The following is an 18,407-nucleotide window of genomic DNA, read 5'->3' on the forward strand; positions in this document are numbered from 1 at the left end:
CCCTAGACCTGCTGGCTCGAAGCCCAGGCTCTTCCCTGCTCCCCTTTGTCTCTCCTGGCTGTGGGTGAGGGGCCTGAATGACACATTTTTCTGGGTCCTAATGGACTTTGTGCTGGTCTGTCCCTCAGATCTCCTGCCCCCCTGCAATCTGTCCTCCTGGGGCAACTTGGGACAGCTGTGCAGGCGCAGAGCGTGGATTCCACGGGGCTGAGGACTGGGCAGCCCGGAGAAGGGCAGAGGAAAGGCCCTGGGTGCCGGGCCTGACCCACCCCGGTCAGCTGAGCCCCGGCAGGCGGAGGTCGGTCTCCGGCATTCATCCCACTGCCCCTCCTGCCCAGGCTGCGGGAGAGGTCGGTGCTGAGTTGGGAGAGGGCACTGCTCTTCTTCCCAGAGAACTTGGTGGAAATAGCCTGGGGGACAGACAGGCCTGGCTTCAAGGCCTGCCCCAGCGCCTCATCAGCTATGTGACCCTGAATATGTTTCTTGTATCTCCAAACCTCGGCCTTTCCTCTGTCACAAGGCACGGACCCATCTGCTCTGGCCACTGTGACAAAGCGCCACAGACTGGGGGGGGGGGGGGGGCACTTGAACAACAGACATTTATTTCCCTACAGTTCTGGAGGCTGGAGTCTGAGATCAAGGTGCTGGGGGGGTTGGAGTAGACGGCCACCTTCTCACTGTGTCCTCACATGGTCTTCCTCTGTGTGTGTCACTGTTTCCTCTTCCTGCTTCGCCGATCCACCAGTCATATTGGATCAGGGCCCAGCCACATGACCTCATATAACTTATCCTCTTTTTAAAGCCCTATCTCCAAATACAGTCACATGCTGAGCTGCTTACTGGGGGTCAGGACTTCAGCATACAAATTTTGGGGACGCCGATTCAATCCTTACAGGGTGTAATAGGAGTACCAGCCTCATGGGTTTGGTGTGAGAATGCTCATCATGAAATGCAGCTAGAAAGCCTGGGCCCTGCCGCCTGTCCGGGGATTGATATATTGATAACCCTCACAGCACAGGGTGTCACAGGCCTGCATCCCAGGAGATGAAGGGTGGGCCCTCGGTCGGGAATTGGCCTTCCCAGGCCTGAGCTGTCCACTCTTCCACAGGGAAGGGCAGGTGCACAGTTTCCAAGGCCTGGCCACACCCTCAGACCAGGGGCCACAGTCCAGCTCCAGAGGGGATGGGGAAGATAGTGGAGCACTCCATTTCTCAGATGGGGAAACTGAGGCACAGAAAAGCCATAGCAGGGCACTATAACAAGGGGCTGAAATGCATCGGGGCTGTGGGCCCAGCCCAGGGAGGGGTGTTGCCCATGGGGAATCGAGGCTCACTTGAGGTGGAGACAGCAGGGGAGCCTGGCCTGCGCAAGGGAAGGGTCCCTGTGGCCCAGTCCATGGCCCTTGCCTCAGGCCCGCTCGGCCAAGCCTCCGCTTCCTGAGCTGGCTGCTGGGACAGACTGGGCTGCCGAAACCCTTCCTAAAAAGGAATCAGGCTGTGGTGGCCCCGGCTATTTTTAGACAATTGTGATGAAAAATCCCCAAAGTACATGTAGCATCATGCGTTTCTTTTTCTTCCGGAAGCAAAAAAGAGACGGAGTAAGTGGATCCCCCACCATGGGAAGGTCCCTCCATTGTCTCCTCCCTGGATGGGCCGTGGCCAGGGCCCTACAGCTGGCTGGCCCTGGGTCTAGGAGCTCAGGGCTTTGGGGTGGGGTCACCTCGGCCTCCGCCTCAGCCTGGGCTTTCAGGGGTGCAGGGCACACACAATCACCCCACATTACAGCTGGGAAGACTGAGGCCTTGTCCTCACCCTTTAAAAACATCTCTATTGAGGTATAATTGGCACATTCCTAAACTGCATATATTTAACGTGCACAATCTGATATGTTTTCACATATGTAGACATCCATGCAGCCATCACCACAATTAAGAGAGAGAGCACCGCCCAGCCCGGCGTGGCTCAGCGGTTGAGCGTCGACCTAGGATCCAGGAGATCGCGGTTCGATTCCCGGTCAGGGCACATGCCCGGGTTGTAGGCTTGATCCCCAGTCGGGGGCCTGCAGGAGGCAGCCCATCAATTATGACTCTCATTATTGATGTTTCTCTCTCTCTCCCTCTCCCTTCCTCTTTCTGAAGTCAATAAAGATATATTTAAAAAAGAGAGAGAGAGCACCCCATCACCCCCAAAAGTTTCCTTATCCTGTTTGCAACCCTTCCCTCTCCCCCTCCACCCTTCATAGTCCCTCCCTGCCCTGGGCAACCACTAGTCTGCTTTCTGTCACTGTACATTAGTTGCATTTTCTAGAGTTTTCTGTAAATGGAATCCTACAGTATCTTCTTTTTTTTTTGACTGGCTTCTTATTTCATCACCCTTATTGTGAAATCCATCCACCTTGTTGTACTTAGCAAAAGTTCATTCCTTTTTATGGCCAGTGGTACCTCATACGTGAACACACCGCGATTTGTTTATCCATTCGCCTGCTGATGGACGGTGAGCTGTTGCCAGTTGTTTGTTATGAACAGGCAGCTCTATAGACATTCATGAGCAACTCCTTGTGTGGACAGATGTTTCCTTTTCTTTGGGGTAAACACCTAGGAGAGGAACTCCTAGATTTAGGGTAACTAACTCTATGTTCAACTTTTTAAGAAACTGCCAAACTGTTTTCCAAAGTGGCTGCACCACTGCGCCTTCCCACTGGCAATATTAAGGAGTCCAGTGTCTCCACGTCCTTGCCAACACTTATTATTGCCCATCTTTTTTATTACATCCGTCCTAGTGCCTAGTGGGTCATCTCCTGTGGTTTTGGTTTGCATTTCTCTCTTGACTAATGATGGGTGGTTTTGGTTTGCATTTCTCTCTTGAGTAATGATGGTGAACATCCTCTCATGTGCTTGTTGGCCCAGATGTCACTTTAAAAAAATATAAACTTTTAATTTTGGAATAATTATGGATTTACTGAAAAGTTGAAAGATAATACAGATACCCACATACCCCTTATTCAGTTACCCCTTATATTAATCCTTTATACTCCCTGATACATTTGTCACAACGAAGGAACCAGCGTTAGAACATTACTATTAAGCTCTCGACTTTATTCGGATGTCACCATTTATAAAACTAATGTCCCTTTCTTGTTCCGGGATCCTACCTTGGAACCTGAACTAGTTCTATTTGGTTGTCGTGTCTCCATAGGTTCCTCGGCAACTGTCTGTTTCTCAGGCTTTCCTTGTTTTTCACGCTCTTGACAATTTTGAGGAGTATTGGTCAGATATTTTGCAGAAAGTTCCTCAATTTTGGTTTTTCTGTTTTCCCACCATAGGATGGGGGTTCTGGGTTTTGGGGAAGGAGACCATTTGGGTGAGGAACCTTCTCAGGAGTCCATGATGCTCTCATGATGTACCACTGCGGAGGCTGACCTTGGTCATTGGTTAAGGAGACCAGGTTCCTCTATGGTAACGTTACTGTTTCCCCACATTCTTAACTCTACTCTTTGAATGGGAGTCACTAAGTCCAGCCCACACTCAAGTGTTTAAGTTCCCCAGCCTCACTTTTATTTGAGAATCTTTGTGCCAGGCACCTCACACTGGAAAAGGCCAGGGACAGGTTCTCCCCTATACCCCCCAGAAGGAACACAGGCCTTCTGACACCTTGATTTTTTGCCCCGTGAGGCCCTGTCAGAATCCTGACTCCAGAACTCCAGATAATAAAAGTATGTTGTTTTAAGCCACTAAGATTGTGGCGTTTTGTTACAGCAGCCACAGGAAACTAACACAGTGGGTATGTATTTTATAATCACAAAAGAAAAGAAAAAGCTGCTTGTTATTTATTTTTATTAAAGGCAGCATTGTGGGTAAACTAGCTTCATTTCCACACAGGGGCTATTTAATTTTTTCTTATTTAATTTTATTGTTTTTAAGGCTGCTATTGGCTAAATAAAAATATTTGTAAAAATTGACTTAGTTACCTTTGAACAACTATACTAACAACAAAAAAACCAACAACCTTGAGAGGACTTAAAGTTGATTAGTATTTTCAGCTTAGAGAACCCTCTTCCGACTTAAAGTGGCGCCCCTACCGCCACCTAAAACTTGCTCCAGGGCCTCCATCTGTCTGGCCATTATTTATTTATACCTTTGCTGTCTGTCTCCCCAGTCCCGGTCTGGACCACAGCTTCCAAGGCCAGGGACCCTGTGTCTGGCCACCCGAGGTGCTTGACAAAAGAAGGAAGGCCCAGTCACTGCGGGGTCCCACACCAGGCTGGGCGCCCAGGAAGCCTCCGGGGAATTTGGGAGGGGCAGCCACCTTCCTGGGGCTGTACTTTCCCCGGGGGCTGGGCTCTGGCCTGAGAGTGATTATAAACACAATGGGAGACAAGTAATGCAGAACAGGCCCCCCCGCAGCCCCCCCACAGAGCACAGGCTGCCAAGCACTGTTTGTCTTACATGCTCAAAATCTTTGTAGCCACCTTGGTTTGCCCATTTGACAGACAAAGAAACTGAGACTCAGAACTAGTGAGGCCCCTAAAGTTCCTTAGAGAGTGGGCGTCGGGGCCCAGGTGCAAACTCCAGCCAGCTGGCCCCACAGCCTGAGCCCAGCTGCAGACGTGAGCCGCCCACAGAGCATGGGGGTGGGGCTGAGTCTCACCTCCCTCCTCATGGCTGGACCCCGGCCCTGAGGACAACCCTCTGAGGCCCAGAAGGCAAAGGTGAGGAGAGGCCACCAGCTGCACCCCTGCGGCCTGGCACTGTGGGCAGGGCAGGACCCCAGCCCAGAGCCCGCACCTCCTCCTCGATGGAGGAGCGAATGAATGAAGTGCAGTGGGAGTCACTGCGTGGCTCCCAGCTCGGCTGCGAATAGCTCTGTGTGGGAAGAGGGAGAAGAGAGCCAGCACGTCCCCTCCTGCCCTGCGCCAGAGCTCCTTGGTGTGTCCCTGGGCTACTCGCCCCTCATCTTGTGCTGGGCAGGGAAGAAAGATGCCTGCCCAGGCACCATGCTTCATTATATTAACATGCACAACAGTCCTGTGAGGGGAAGTGTCACCCCCACTGTGAGACAGAAGCTGGAGGCCCTCTTTCATTGGAGGTGACGTGACCAAGGAGAGCTGGGATTCCAGCCAGACCCGTGTGACCCACAACGCAGTGGTCACCAGGAAGCCCTATTGTCCTCAGGGGTCAGAGGTCACCCAGCAGAAGATGGGGGAGGCAGGCAGGGCTCTGGAGCCTGTGGGCAGCCCAGATTGTCATCTGGAGCTCCTGGCTCCAGGCAGACCTGCAGCAGATGCCTGACAACCTGCCTGCCATCTCCCCACAGGGAGCCCCACTTGGGGCCTGAGCCCCCAGGAGAGGTCCTACTGCAGCCTGGCTCTGAGGCCCCATGTGGTGGCCCTGCAGGGTGGTGTCCCTCTCTTGGCATCCCATGACCCCTACAGCTGCCTGCTGACTCACGTCTCAGCCCAGAAGGCAGGCTGGGCAGGGATGCCTGTCCTCATTGGACCCTGAGGCCCAGAGAGGGGCAGTGACTCAATCAGGGTCGCCCCTAGGCAGGTGCAAAGCTGGAATGGGTCCCCCTGGGTGTGGCCTTGAGGAGGGGGCCTCAGCCTGGCCCCCAAAGGTCTTCTGGAGGAGGTCTCTGCCTGTCTGAGAGTTCACAGGATGTCCTTTTTCTGGTCCCATCTGGTTGCAGCGTGGGCGGGGCAGCGGGAAATGAGTGACCGGGATTGTGGGAGAGGAAGGCTGGTGGCAGAGCAGGAGCGGTGAGGGTCAGCCCCCTGAGGACCGGCCTGTCCGCTTGTTCGTGGGTGGGTGGGGGTGCATGTGGAGTCCTCCTGGTTTAGTACGGCCTGCCCACTGCCTGAATCCCCAAGACAGGACCCGAGCAAGGTCTCAGGAGCTTTCGGTCAGGTGTGGGGGTGCTTTCAGAGTAAGGACAGGGAGAGGAACCAGACAGAGGGGCGGGGAGGGAGGAAGAGGTGCAGGGAGCGATAAGAGCTGCCTGGCCACCATGCAACCATCGCAATTCCCCAGCTCGACTGGTGCCCGGAATTGCACAATGCCCATGAGAGGTGTGGGGAGAGAAGAGCCGAGGGAGACAGGTAGAGATAAGGAAAGAGGGAGCTGGGCAGAGCGAGGACTCCCTGGGGCCTGGGGGAGGCAGGGAGGTATGGAAGAGGGAGCCAGGGGCATGGGGCAGCCTTCAGCTGAGCCGCACTGCCCATCCTAGCCAGTACTGGCTATGCTGGGGGAGCTGGAGAAAGGCCACAGTGCTGTGGCCTTGGCTGGGGTGGGAGTGGAAGGCTACCTGAGGTGCCCCACAAGGACAGGGTGGAGGGCAGGCATATAGAGAATGTGGGGAAGGTGCCTGGCTCGGGGCTGGACTTCCTGTGGGCAGATGGGACGGGGCATCTGAGGATGACTGCATGACCACAGAGGAGATCTGAATGACCATCTGGAGGAGTCTGGGGGCTGTTCCATGTGGTCAGAGATGGGCACACGCATGCCTTCCTAGACCATGAAGACAGATAAGGGGCACAAGAGATGGAGGCCTTGGTCTCACCTGGGGGGATCCTGAGCTCACATCCCTCCCAACCCTGAAAGTGAGCGAAGGACCTGCGCCCTTCTCCCTCTAGCCCCAACCTGGCCCTGTGCCCAAGATCCTTGTCTGCTGGGAGGGGCTGGCATCCTTTAAAGAAGGGCCTCCTCCCTCCCTCCCTAGTCCACCCATCCTCCCTTTCTCCTCTAACTCTCCACCCTCACCCTCAGCTTGTTCTCTAGATGCCTAAGAAATGGGAGCCTTGAAAGGAGAACCCCTGAGGTTCACTGGCTCTACCCACAAGAACCACCTGGGATCCTGCTTTCAGGTCCTTGCCGAGGAGGGCCTCTCCCAGAACCTCAGCACAGGGTGGCAGGGCTGGGCCCTGACCCTCCAGTCGGTAAGCGGCTGCCCCACTGAGCACCTGCTATTTCTTGTCTCAAGTTGCAAATTCCATGATTTATGACCACTCGGAGACCCAGATGTCTCCTGGCAGGTCAGTGCTGAGGTTGGGGTGCCTGTCTGCTCTGAACACAGCGGGTTCCTGCCTGTGTTCTCTCCCAACCTCAGCTGCCCCCTTGCCTGCCTGCCCAGTGAGTTGGGGAGGTTGTACCCAGCTTGGGTGGGGTCTTTAAGACTTTAGGGTGCTTAAGATCAGATCTCATGCACCCTCCACATTTTCCCAGGTCCTGGCAAGGTAGGGCCACTCACAGCTGCTCAGCCGAGAAACTCCAAGGAATTGGAGAGGTCTGCTCACGTTGTTTCTGGTCCTTGGTCTTTGCTATCCACTCTCTTGGATTCAGTCTCTGGTTTCACACTTGACCCCAACACGTCTACCCTTCTCCCCCCATGGTAGCTGGAGGGCTACTGCAATTCTAGCCCCATCGCTCAGGTTTAATTTTAAGTCCAGTAGAAGAGTGAGAGCCTTTACTTGAAGCTCCCTCTCTGACTGGACCACTTCAGGTCACATGCTCATTCCTGATCCTGGGTGGCCAGTGAATGCCAGATATTGATCGGCCAGGCCTGAGGCACATGCTCCAATTCCAGGTAAGGTGGGAGAGCTGGGAAAGGTGAATTCTCACACTAAAACCAGGGCAGGGCCTCTTAGTGCCAAGGGCTGGCCCATTCAGAGCAGCCCCCGGTGCAGACAGCTTCCTGCCCACCCCAGGAACTGAGCCTTCAGGCCTCTCGGGTCTGTGTGCTTTCACTGACAACACAGGCCATGGGTCCATTTAAAAATCATTTTATTATTAACATCATCTTCCCATTTAGCCAAGTGTCTGTCATGTATAAGGAATGTCGGTAAATATTCCATTTGAAGCTTCTTTGTACATATTTCCATTGATAAATAAACTCTGAATTCACATAAAAAAGTTAAACTTAAATAACTCATATTTCCTTCTCTTGTAACAGGCATATATTGGTAAAATATAAATATTCTTGGACTCAGGCTTTGTTCTAAGTGAGGACAGTAATTCATCACATGGTACAATTATCGACAACAAAACCGAGGAATTGTCGGCTGGTGTCCTGGCTTGGACGAGCACTGAGGTGGGAAAAAGAAGATTCACATTTGGTTTCTGGGCTGAGGGTGGGGCAGGAGTGGCGAGGAGGAGAGAACAGCTTTCTTTACAGCTCTGATAAAAATAATCTGTTCTGCCACTGAATTTTAACTTTGAATATATTCTTCTACATTTGAGGATTAATTCCGTTACCATGTTACTTAAAACTCAGATGTCAACTAACAGAATATGGCACGTAATCCATGTTGGACAAGGTCAGTAGATTCAGAATCGATCATTGGGCTGGCGGAACAACAGAATGCGCACGAGGAGAGCGATGATCCGGGGTTCGTTTGGTTAGATCATTGTGGTCAGTCACACATTCATCCGGGGCCTCGGTGTGGCAGACTTGTCCCCTTGGGGTGCCCCAGCCAGGGCCTGCTCAGAGCACACGGGGGATGATCGTAAAGGGCACTGCGGGACTGCTGGCTTCCAGCTCCAAGGCCATCAGGAAGCACTCGGTGGCGGCCGTGTCGTTGCCCTGAGCTTGGAGGACCTCGCCCAGCCCGTTCCAGACCTCGTGGGCCGTGGAGTTCACCTGCACCGCATCTCGAAGAATCTTCTCCGCTAGGCTGTAGCGGCCCACCTGATGAAGGATCAGGGCCTGTAGGCATCAGAGAGAGAGAGACAGACAGACAGTCAGAGAGACCCTACAGCTCTGGGCTTCCATCTGTCTTTGAGTCTCAGCAAATTCCTTGGAGGTAGGCATGCATCTCCTTTAGGCTGGGCACACAATGAGTTCCAGTTCTTTCTGCCATTGAGGGGCAACAGTCAAAGTAGTCACTTGAGCCAAATGAAGGTGCTGACATCCAGCAATTTTTGAATGAGAAATACAGCAATTTCACACACTTCATCTGAATAGTTAATACCCAGGAGTGAACCAACGGGACAAGCGTCATCTGTGCTGACCCAGTGGGCTGTCCCACATGTACCAGCTGACACCTGCCTGCATAGAGGGGTGTCGTGCTTTTTAACTTAAAGAAATGTCATTTGTGGCATTATTATCATAACAATTAGAACAGAATTTTAAAAATTAGCTCACAGTCCCCTATCCTAACCAAGCCCCTGAGCTCAGCCTCAGCACAGCTGTCAATTTTTAATTTTAATCAGGGGCATGTCTTGGTCCCCAAATATTTTATCATAACCATGTTTCTAAGTTGCACATTTCCACAACTGACGTGTCTGTACTTTTTCAGGGAATGGGCGTACTCTGGATTCAATCTCTCCCTGGCAGGTGTGTGTGTGTGTGTGTGTGTGTGTGTGTGTGGCATTTAAGTTGTTTCCAGTCTCTTTGCTATTATAAATGGCTTTCAGTGAACATCTTTTCAGGTAGTGCCTCTTCACACTTTTTGATCAGCAGATTTCAAACCTTTTTACAGCCCTGGAAACCTTTGGTTAAATGGAATCTTACTGAGAATATCAGGGAGGCCCTAGATGTCAATAAGAAAGAAAACATCACCCGTTTCCTTTCTCATTGACATCTAGATTTGCTTTAACGATGCCCATGCTAGCTCCCTGGGTGGTGAGGACCAGGCCCCAGATGGGATCTTCCAGAGCTGAGGGCTCAGAGGGCAGCCAGGGCCAGGCAGAGGGTGGGTCCCTCCCTGAAGCTTTAGAACTGGAGGGCCTGCCTGAAATCCACTTGGGAGGAGCCCGGGGGCGGGGGTGGTAAGGAATCGCACCCATCTCCTTGGTGGTGCTCTTCCCACTCTGGTCCTTTAGAGAACATCTGAGAGCTTCACACCCTCACTTCCCAGCCTCAAAGGTCAGGCAGGAGGAATGGGAGGCCACCTTCCCAGTCTGTAATCGACAGGATGTGAGGGCTGATTTCCTGCCTTCTTTCTTTGGGGGAGGTTATCAGCTGGAGCCTACTCTAGAACATTCTGACTTACCCAGCAGAGAAGCGAGGGTGGGAGGGGTTCTGGATGGTGGCAGCCAGCAGCAGCACAAATATTACAAAAGGAGCCCCATCATATCCCTAGATGGCATGACTTTCTCGGGGCATCAAAAGTACGGAATACACATAACCTTTTTTGTTGCTCTACGAGGCAGGGAGACACACGCTGCATATGTCTGGCAAATGGGTGAGGGGGGACAAGCCACTTGGTAAGATAGAAAGAGGCCTCTTGGTTACTTGGCTGCAGGTAGAGACTGTAATTTAGGTCACACTACCGCTGGGCACTTGTTCTTGGCTCATTTCCTATGACCATAACTTTAGATTCAAGGAGACAAGGTTCAGAAAGGCCAAGTGTCTTGCTCAAGGTCACAGGGCCAGGAGTGAGGAGCTGCAGGCCAGCCCAGGTCTGCCCGAGACCAAAGTCCCTGTTCTCACCACTTCTCCCGACCACATCTTCCCACCAGCTCACTGCTCCCTCTGCTGCTTTAAGAGACGAGCCCTGAGCCCCTCAGGCACTAACCCAGTTACAACTGAGCAACAGCAAATGGGCAGCTGCCCTGCTGTGTCTTCCCTTTCATTTCTTCAACGCTGACTCTGTTACTCCTCCTGGTCGTGACTGAGAAATTGCTCCTCTCCAGGGCGTAGCTTTTCTCGGGCTCAGATCTGCTTTTTGGGAGCATCCTATAGATTCGTTCAAGAACTGGGAGGGCTCCTTGCCTCCCTTTAGTACCCACAGGCTGGCTGTGATCATGAGGCTACAGGTGCCAAAGGACCAGGGGTCCTGTTAGCCAGCAAGTGGACCAACGAGACGTGGACCCAGGAAGAGGGGACCTTGGCCCCGTGAGACCCAGAGGCCACCACTCTCAGCAGTAACGACCTGCCCCCACCCTGCTCGACTGGAGACAAGGACACCAGTCCTTGTGCTGGGAATTTTACTTGAAAGGGGGCAGGCAGCTGGATGTGGGTGCAGCTTGCCCCCTACAAGCTTGCAGGGAACCAGCCGAAGGGCTAATCTGACCCATCACCCCCAGCACTGGGCACCTAGGAGTCTTTGTGGTTCTCTAGTGTTCCAGGGCTCTTGTGGGCTTGGAAATTTCCCACCCATACCTGAACTACATGCTGAGTGTGGGAGCAGGCTGCCATTTCCAGACGACTTTGAAGCTTCCTGAGCAATCTATTTAGTGGAATTAATTCTGAAGGCTGGAGCTGCTTAGGGAGACATCACAGACTCACCAGGGGTTGCCAGCTCAGGCCAGGTGAAGGAATGAAAAATAAGCCCCTCCCCAGTGCCCCAGTGAGCCAAGAGCAGCTCAGAAATCAGTCATACAACGAGATCAACCAGAACAAGCTCTGGCTGGGGTCTGGGCCACTGTTTGGTGCCAGTGATGCTGGCGGGTTGGTCAGAGGTGGGCTGGGACCTAGACGTGTTGGCTGTCTGGACTGACTCACCACCCAAGCCCCTCTGCTGTGGGAGGGGCCTTCCTGGCTTTGATGTGCTCTTAGGTCCTAGAACCCTAACATTGTTTTTCAATTCCATAGGCCCTGTTTCCTCTCTTCTCCAGAGATCAAAGGCCCAACTCCTGAGGCTGGCATTTAACTATTCTCACCACCAGCTCTCTCCAACTTCCCCCAGTGTGAACTCCTTGGTTCACCCCAGCTGGTCTGACAGCCCAGGAATATCTGCAGGATGCAGCCCCCAGCCCCCTTCCACCTCCCCAACCTTAGTCAGTCCCAGCCTGGGCCCCCCACTGGAGGGCCACCTGTTCTAGTCTATCTGCCCAGAGCCTGACGATGCCCATTCACCCAGCAGCCCAGGTCCCACTGGCCCCTTAGGCAGCGCTACCCAGAGGCACACGGCTCCACTCCCGGCCCTCCAGGCTGGCAGGAGACAGAGATTTTGATGACTGACATTTCATCACCACAATAACCCCCCTCCCCCATATCAACATCCCCAAACCGACTGAATGATTGCCCAGATTTTAGTCATGTGCTGGGGACACGAGGCAGGGCAAGAAGCAGGCCTGCTCTCAAAGCTCGGGCCCAATGAATATCCTAATGCAACCAAGAGATTGCCATGTGCCAGGCGCTGGGCTGTGCCGCAGGGAGGCAGCGCTCGGCCTCGACCTCTGAGGCCTGAGATGTGAACTCGTGCACGAGGCCTTCCTTTCTTCTCTTGGAGAGGGCGTGCAAACAAGCTCCCACCTGTCCCAACCCTGGTTTCTGGAGCCACAGAGGGTGAGGAGCCAGCTGGGGCCGGCCTCCCGAGAAGGGGAGTCACCGAGGAGGTAACTTAATAGCTCCTTTCTTCAGACACAAATGAACATGGCCTCCCAAGCTTAGCTTGTAATTATTATAATCAGGTGTTTTGTACATTAAGATCTTGCTGCTGCACCAAATAGGAAATAAGGGATTAAATTAAACCCATTATTTCAAATGAGACAAAACGAACTTGGCTAGTTTGAGGACAATTAGCATCTTCCCCACTCCCATCTTTTTGTGTGTGTGTGTGTGTGATAATTGACGCCCAAGGACTAAGCACATTGCCACCAGGCCTCCTGCTGCAGCTCTGGCTCAGGCCAACAGCGGGGCTGCAGGACAAAAGCCCTTTTGGGAGATTTTAAATGCCCTGACGGTGCTCTGCCCAAGTGCCAAGTCAGCCCTTCTGGGCTCAAGGGCACGTCATGGACCACTGCTTGTTCCTCTAGGGGATAGGGAGATGACATCCATGCAAGAGGCATCCTTTCCAAAGCCAAGCCACCACTAAATAGAAGCCACTCAGCTCAGCTCTGATTGGGGGTCAAGCAAGCGGTCTCTCTCTCTGTGGCTGCTGCTTTTTTCCCAGGCACGATGCTCTGGAAATCAAACATTCAGCTGCAGGATGGAGATGAATAGTTCCCTTGTGCTTTCCTTGCTGGGCCTGGCTGCTGCTGCAGACTCCACAACGTGGACCCTGCTCTCGGCTTGGCTTTTTAAAAAAATATGTTTGTATTGATTTCAGAGAGAGGAAGGGAGAGGCAGAGAGAGATAGAAACATCAATGATGGGAGTCATTGATCAGCTGCCTCCTGCACACCCCCTGCTGGTGATCCAGCCTGCAACCCAGGCATGTGCCCTGACAAGGAACTGAACTGTGACCTCCTGGTTCATAGGTCAATGCCACGCCGGCTGGGCTCAGCTTGGCTTATTGAGCCGAGAGCAGCAGGCTGCCCTTGCCACGTCTGAGCGGGCCTGTGTTTTGCAGAGGCTGCGGGGCCCCATCAAGGTCAAGGCAGGGAAGCAAGTCTGGTGCCAGGGGTGGGACTGGAGCACTTAAAGATCTTTCTGTCCTATCCTGGGTTGGAAACTACACCATCACGCCACTGCAGGGATGGGAGTGGGGAATTAGGGCAGGGCTGTCAGGAAGCTCCTTCAAAAATACAAATAAACTCGGAGGACAAATACACGGAGCCTATTAATCCTTAGTGTGCAAGGGATTATAACCAATGTATCCTACGTTTCACTGATTAGAAAGTGCTTCCACAACTGTGCTGTGTGACTGGTACTACATTGAACCAGGTGGCTCATCTCCACCTCTGCTCCCCCATGAGGCTTTGCTGCACGTGCCTGGAGGGTGGGGCGTGGGTGAGCTGTGGTCATCTCTGCACCACTGGGCCTGATGCTGAGCAGATAGGCGGTCACCAGAGCGCAGCCCCATGGGAGACGGTTCTCTATTCCCACAGGAGCCCAATGCATTGCCATGGCTGCCCCTCAAGCTATTTGCTCATGCGTCACAGACCTGACACGGCTCCCCAGGAACACTCCAAAATCCACCTGAGACTCTGGCCTGCACTCTTTTACAGATGAGGAAACAGAGGGCCAGGGAGGAAAAGAGCATTGCTCAAGGCCTTGACCCTGCTCAACAGAATGAAGCTAGACCCCTGGAGGTGTCAGGGGGAGAGGGCCTGGCATGCAGCAGGTGCCCCAAGGTTTAGACTGTGAGCACAGGGCTCAACCCAGCTGCTCTCTGCTCATCCTGCCAGAGGCGACATGCGTGACAGAGTGAGACTTTCTGGAAGATTACCAGACCCCCAAGAGTGGCTTCCAGAACCCAAGAGGGAACGGAGACTGCCCACGAGCTCCTGCCCCCTCTCAGAAGCTGTAGGCTGGTTGGCTGGTCTGGAAATCTGCATTGGCTGAAATACAAGCATCAGATGAGAAAAACCAGCACACTCGGGCCACCACTTCTTTGCATTTTCCTTTTCGAGGATGCAGTGGGTCAGAGAGAAGCAGGGTGCTGGTGGTGGTGGTGTTCTCAGGATAAAAATAGACTGCAACCTGTGCCACTCTGAGGAGACCACAGGAGACATGGCTTTGAAAGGATCTCCTTGGAGCAGCTGCAGGAATGCGGAGCCTAGGGCAGCCCCCACCTCCCTTGCTCCCGGGGCACCTAGTTCTTCTTTACAAGCACCACAGGCACCAGCAGGAGCATTTGGTGGGCGCAGCTGAGGGGGCAGCCCTGAGCCCCGCCCTACTCTCCAGCAATGCCTTGAGAAGGAACTGGAAACACACAGGTGGGGAGGGGGCAGCGCCCAGCTCCTCCACCTGGGTGCCAGCAGCTCCGGGTGAGGCCTGGTCTCTGTTTTGTGTCTCACTCTGTTTGTGTTGAGTGCTTAGAAATCGCACTGGCTTGCCAGGGGCTGAGTGTGTCCCTGCCAGCTATGCCTGCCATGGGGGACCTGCCTAACCGGGCCAGGAGCTGCAAAGGAGCCAGACCCTCGGTGTCCTGCTGAGGCTGAGGGCGGCTGAGCCCTACACCTGTGCCCACTGGAGCTCCGGAGTGCGGCGGGTCCACATGCTGGGACTCAGCCTCTCACTGGGTCAGCAAGAACGAGCCAAGGGCGTCCTGGAGAAGACGCCCCCCCCTCCCCTTGGGAATCGGTGTGACTCCGTTTTCCTCCCAGCATGTCAGAAGCTTGGGGTAGGGATTGGTGTGGGGCTGGTCTTTTCACTTTGGACATTATATTCAATTTGACACAGTTTCCCCAAAGGCCCAGCTCGCCATTCCTGACAACCTCGCCCTCATCTAAGCGGCGTACACAGGAGGGTGTCCTGGTCCATCACGGCCCGCACTTGCTGGTCTCCAGGTCCCATCCACCCTACCCTTGGCCCTGGAGGGTGGGGAAACGGAACACTCATGATCTTCAGAGCACCAAAGGGCTGCAGGCGTCCTGTTCTGGGGACCTGGACGGAAGAGTGTGGTGGGCACAGGAGAGGAGGGAAACGCCAATGAGCGGCCCCTGGCCAAGGGCCACACTGGACGTGCATCGGGAGCAGCTCCAGCCAAGGCTGGGAAAGATGAAGGCTCTGGTGGCGGCGGGCGGAAGCAGCCCCAAGGTAGCTGGCCTTTCTCGTCTGTGACGGCCAGAGACACTGCAGGGAAGTTTCCCGGCATCCCTGCGGCCGTTGTCACTGTCCTCCACGTCTCCCACTCTCCCTGCTCAAGCGTCAGAACTAAACACAGGGTGGTTCCTCCCCTCGCTCCTCTGCAAGTCACCTAAACCAAATGCTGCAGGGTCCTCAGGCAACCGCGGGGCTGCAGTGCCCCAGGGACAGGCCCGTGGCCCAAGCGACCAAAAAAGGGAGAGGCTCTGGGGCAGAGGGCTGGGAGGAGGCGAGCCTGGGGAAGGGAGCAGTAGTCTGGGCACTAAACAGACACCTCTCGGAGGCGTTCCCTCAGCACTGTGTGCTGGGAATCGGTGCTGAGTATTCCAGCGGAAGGAGGAAAGACCCTGGCCCCTTCCGTCCCGCCACCCAGCCAGGGGACAGCCACAGTCAGCCTGAGAGGCAGGCTGCCCACACCCCTGCTCGCTCAGGGTATCTGACGGCTGCAGGAGGCTGCGCTCTCATGGGGCCCCCTTTCCAGGTCAAATGTTTTATTTGAAGAAATGTGCCTTCTGGGGACCAGACCTTTCCAGCATTGAACTCAACTCAGAAGGAAACAAAACTCAATTTTTCAAAAACCGCTTCTTTTTCTAAGCCAGCAACCGACTAGCTCTGGAAGCCGGAATCCTTGGAGTTAGGAGGGGGCTTGGGTCTCTGCCCTATGACACACAACCCCTGCTGCAGTCTCTGACAGGCAGCCTCCTACTCTTGCTTGCACCCTCCAGTGACGGGGAGCTCACCACTTCCCCAGGCAGCCCACACCTTTAGTGGGCAGTCTGAACTGTTGGTTAAAAATGTGGAGCCCTAATTAGCCCTTTTATCTAATTCCCACTCTCTGATGTTTGCTGAGTCTTCTGGAGTCAGGTGGAAACGTCTCCTCCCTTTTCTACCTGACAGGCCTTTGGGATCTGAAGGAAGCTTCCAGAGCAGCACCGCACAGCCCCCTCCACTCACTCCAGGGCCTTAGAGAAATGGCAAATCAGACCCCCACCCTACTCCCCCTGCCTCAGGAAGCTCTGCTGCTTAACGTAGCATCTGCAGGAGGCCTTGCTGTGGGTTCCAATGAAGAAGCCATTAAGCCCAGGAAAAAGGGACTGTGGCTTTTCCTTTTTAAATTTTTTAAAAGCATCTGACTCGCAGAATCTTTTAAAGCTGATTTCTTGTAGGATGGTTTGGAATGTTCTGGAGGATTTTATTCTGCAGTCAGAAGCGCGATGGGCTGTCAGGCAGTAAACAGCAGCAGCGAGGATGGGGAGATCTGACCACAAGTCAAAGGGCCTGTCTGGCCGCAAGCGCACTTCACGCAGACTCAGGCCCCTTGGTCCCAAATCTCCTCTGGCCTCCTTTCCTTGAAATGAGGTACTTCAGCATCAGTGCTGAAACATCCACAGGATGTGGTGGCTTTTAGAGAACAGTCGCTGAGGGTCGGGGGATATTGAGGGGAGGGCTGTGGCCAGGGTGCCAGCAACTTCCAAGTACCAAAGTTCCACAACCTGTCCCCTCTCTGCAGCAGGCACCAAAGGTGTCGGGGATGGGATGGTAGAGAAGGGCACACGAACATTCCCAAAGGGCCAGCTTTCTTATTTTACAGGCAGAAAATGGGGACCTAGGCAGAAAAGCACTCTGCCAAGATCACAGCGAGCTGCGGACAGCGTCCTGGGAGCCGGGTTTCCAGGGGGCTCCTTCACTCTGCTACAACCAAAGCTGTTTCTAGTTCTTTCCTTCCTTCCACAAACTCCTGTTAAGCACCTGTGCACATTCAGGCACCAATGTACCGAGCTTGGTGCTGGGCACCGGGTGCTCTCTGCCAGGCTCCTCGCCCTCTCTGGCCTGTGCAGGTCCTGCCCCAGACAGACCCCCTCTGTGGGTCGGGGGGTCTCTCACAGGGGAGGCCTAGCGCCTGGAGCAGAGCGAGGCCTGTGGAAGTGGGAATGAGGAGGACATTCAAGGAGAGAGAACTAGATGCTCCCCCCCTTCTTTTTAAACAAATGAAAAGGCTGAAGCTCAGAGTCGGGGTGACCAGCTCATGGCCACGCAGCTACCGAGGAGGAGCTGCCACTCCGAGTCGGATCTGATGCCTCTGCCTCTGAAAGCTTCCCGTGGACAGGCGTCTGGCCCTGCGTGTCTAGTTCCTCCTGGGGGCGACGCCTCTTCCTGATTATACCTGACCGGTGGGGACAGGCTCCTGTCTCTCGGGCAGCCGCACCTGGGAGGGCAGGCACCTGGCTCAGTTACCAAGCCAGGGAAGGGCCAAGTTGGGCTTCAGAACCCAGTTGCCCTGGGGGCCAGCTCAGGGCTCTGTGCTCCCTGCCAGGCTCCCAGGGTCTCTAGAGAGGGTATTGGGCATTTAGGGTCCTCAGAGCCGCATTCCAGGGGGCTTCCCTGGGTTAGGTGGCTCTGGACCCCATGGTTCATGGCTGGGTCACCCAGGGAACAATCCTCCTTGAGGGAGAAGCTCTGGGGACGTGACTTCCCTGTCCAGCTCTGTATGGTGGCTGTCAGACTCCAGAAGCACCAGACCGAGGGCTCTCTAGACCCAGGGCTCTCCAGACCCAGGTGACCACTGGAGGACTTGGCTGCAGCAGGGATGTCTGATGCGAAGAATGCTTACCTACCCAGCCCCCTCTGATGGGGGCTGGGAGGGTAAGGTACACAGCAGTCCCTTCACGGTCTGGGTGCTGCTAAGCACAGCAGGATAGGATGGGCAGCCCAGCTCCCTCCCCTGCAACCCCCACTTCCCAGCGGCATCCGCCTGCTGTGCTAATCTAAGACAACTCCTTGGAGATGAGGCCATTTAGGTACCTGGTCACATTCCAAATCAGAGATGGGTACCCTGTGCCTTTGGCAGTCTCCCCACCCCAACCCTGAGTCCTTTTATTCCCCCTTCAGAATGAATGGTGTGAAGATTTGGTCAATCAGGAAAGAGGGAAGGATGACTTCACCTCAGCACGGGTGTCTGAGCTCCTCTGACCTCAGCACCAGAAGACTAAGGAGGTGC

General features: G+C 54.3%; 1 protein-coding gene across 3 annotated transcripts in view; it reads right to left on the reverse strand.

Moving 5' to 3' along the window:
• Positions 1–7,757: 7,757 nt before the first annotated feature.
• TTC7B (tetratricopeptide repeat domain 7B) overlaps positions 7,758–18,407 on the reverse strand; it is a 186,495-nt gene continuing 175,845 nt past the window's right edge. For all 3 annotated transcript variants that reach the window (XM_081136224.1, XM_081136223.1, XM_081136222.1), the window contains one exon: positions 7,758–8,696. In XM_081136224.1, the coding sequence (XP_080992350.1) occupies positions 8,475–8,696 (222 nt within the window). In that variant the 3' untranslated portion in view covers positions 7,758–8,474. The remainder of the gene's footprint in view (positions 8,697–18,407) is intronic.

This window comes from Miniopterus schreibersii (assembly GCF_964146895.1).
Source record: "Miniopterus schreibersii genome assembly, chromosome: 1".
Classification (NCBI taxonomy): Eukaryota; Metazoa; Chordata; class Mammalia; order Chiroptera; family Miniopteridae; genus Miniopterus; species Miniopterus schreibersii.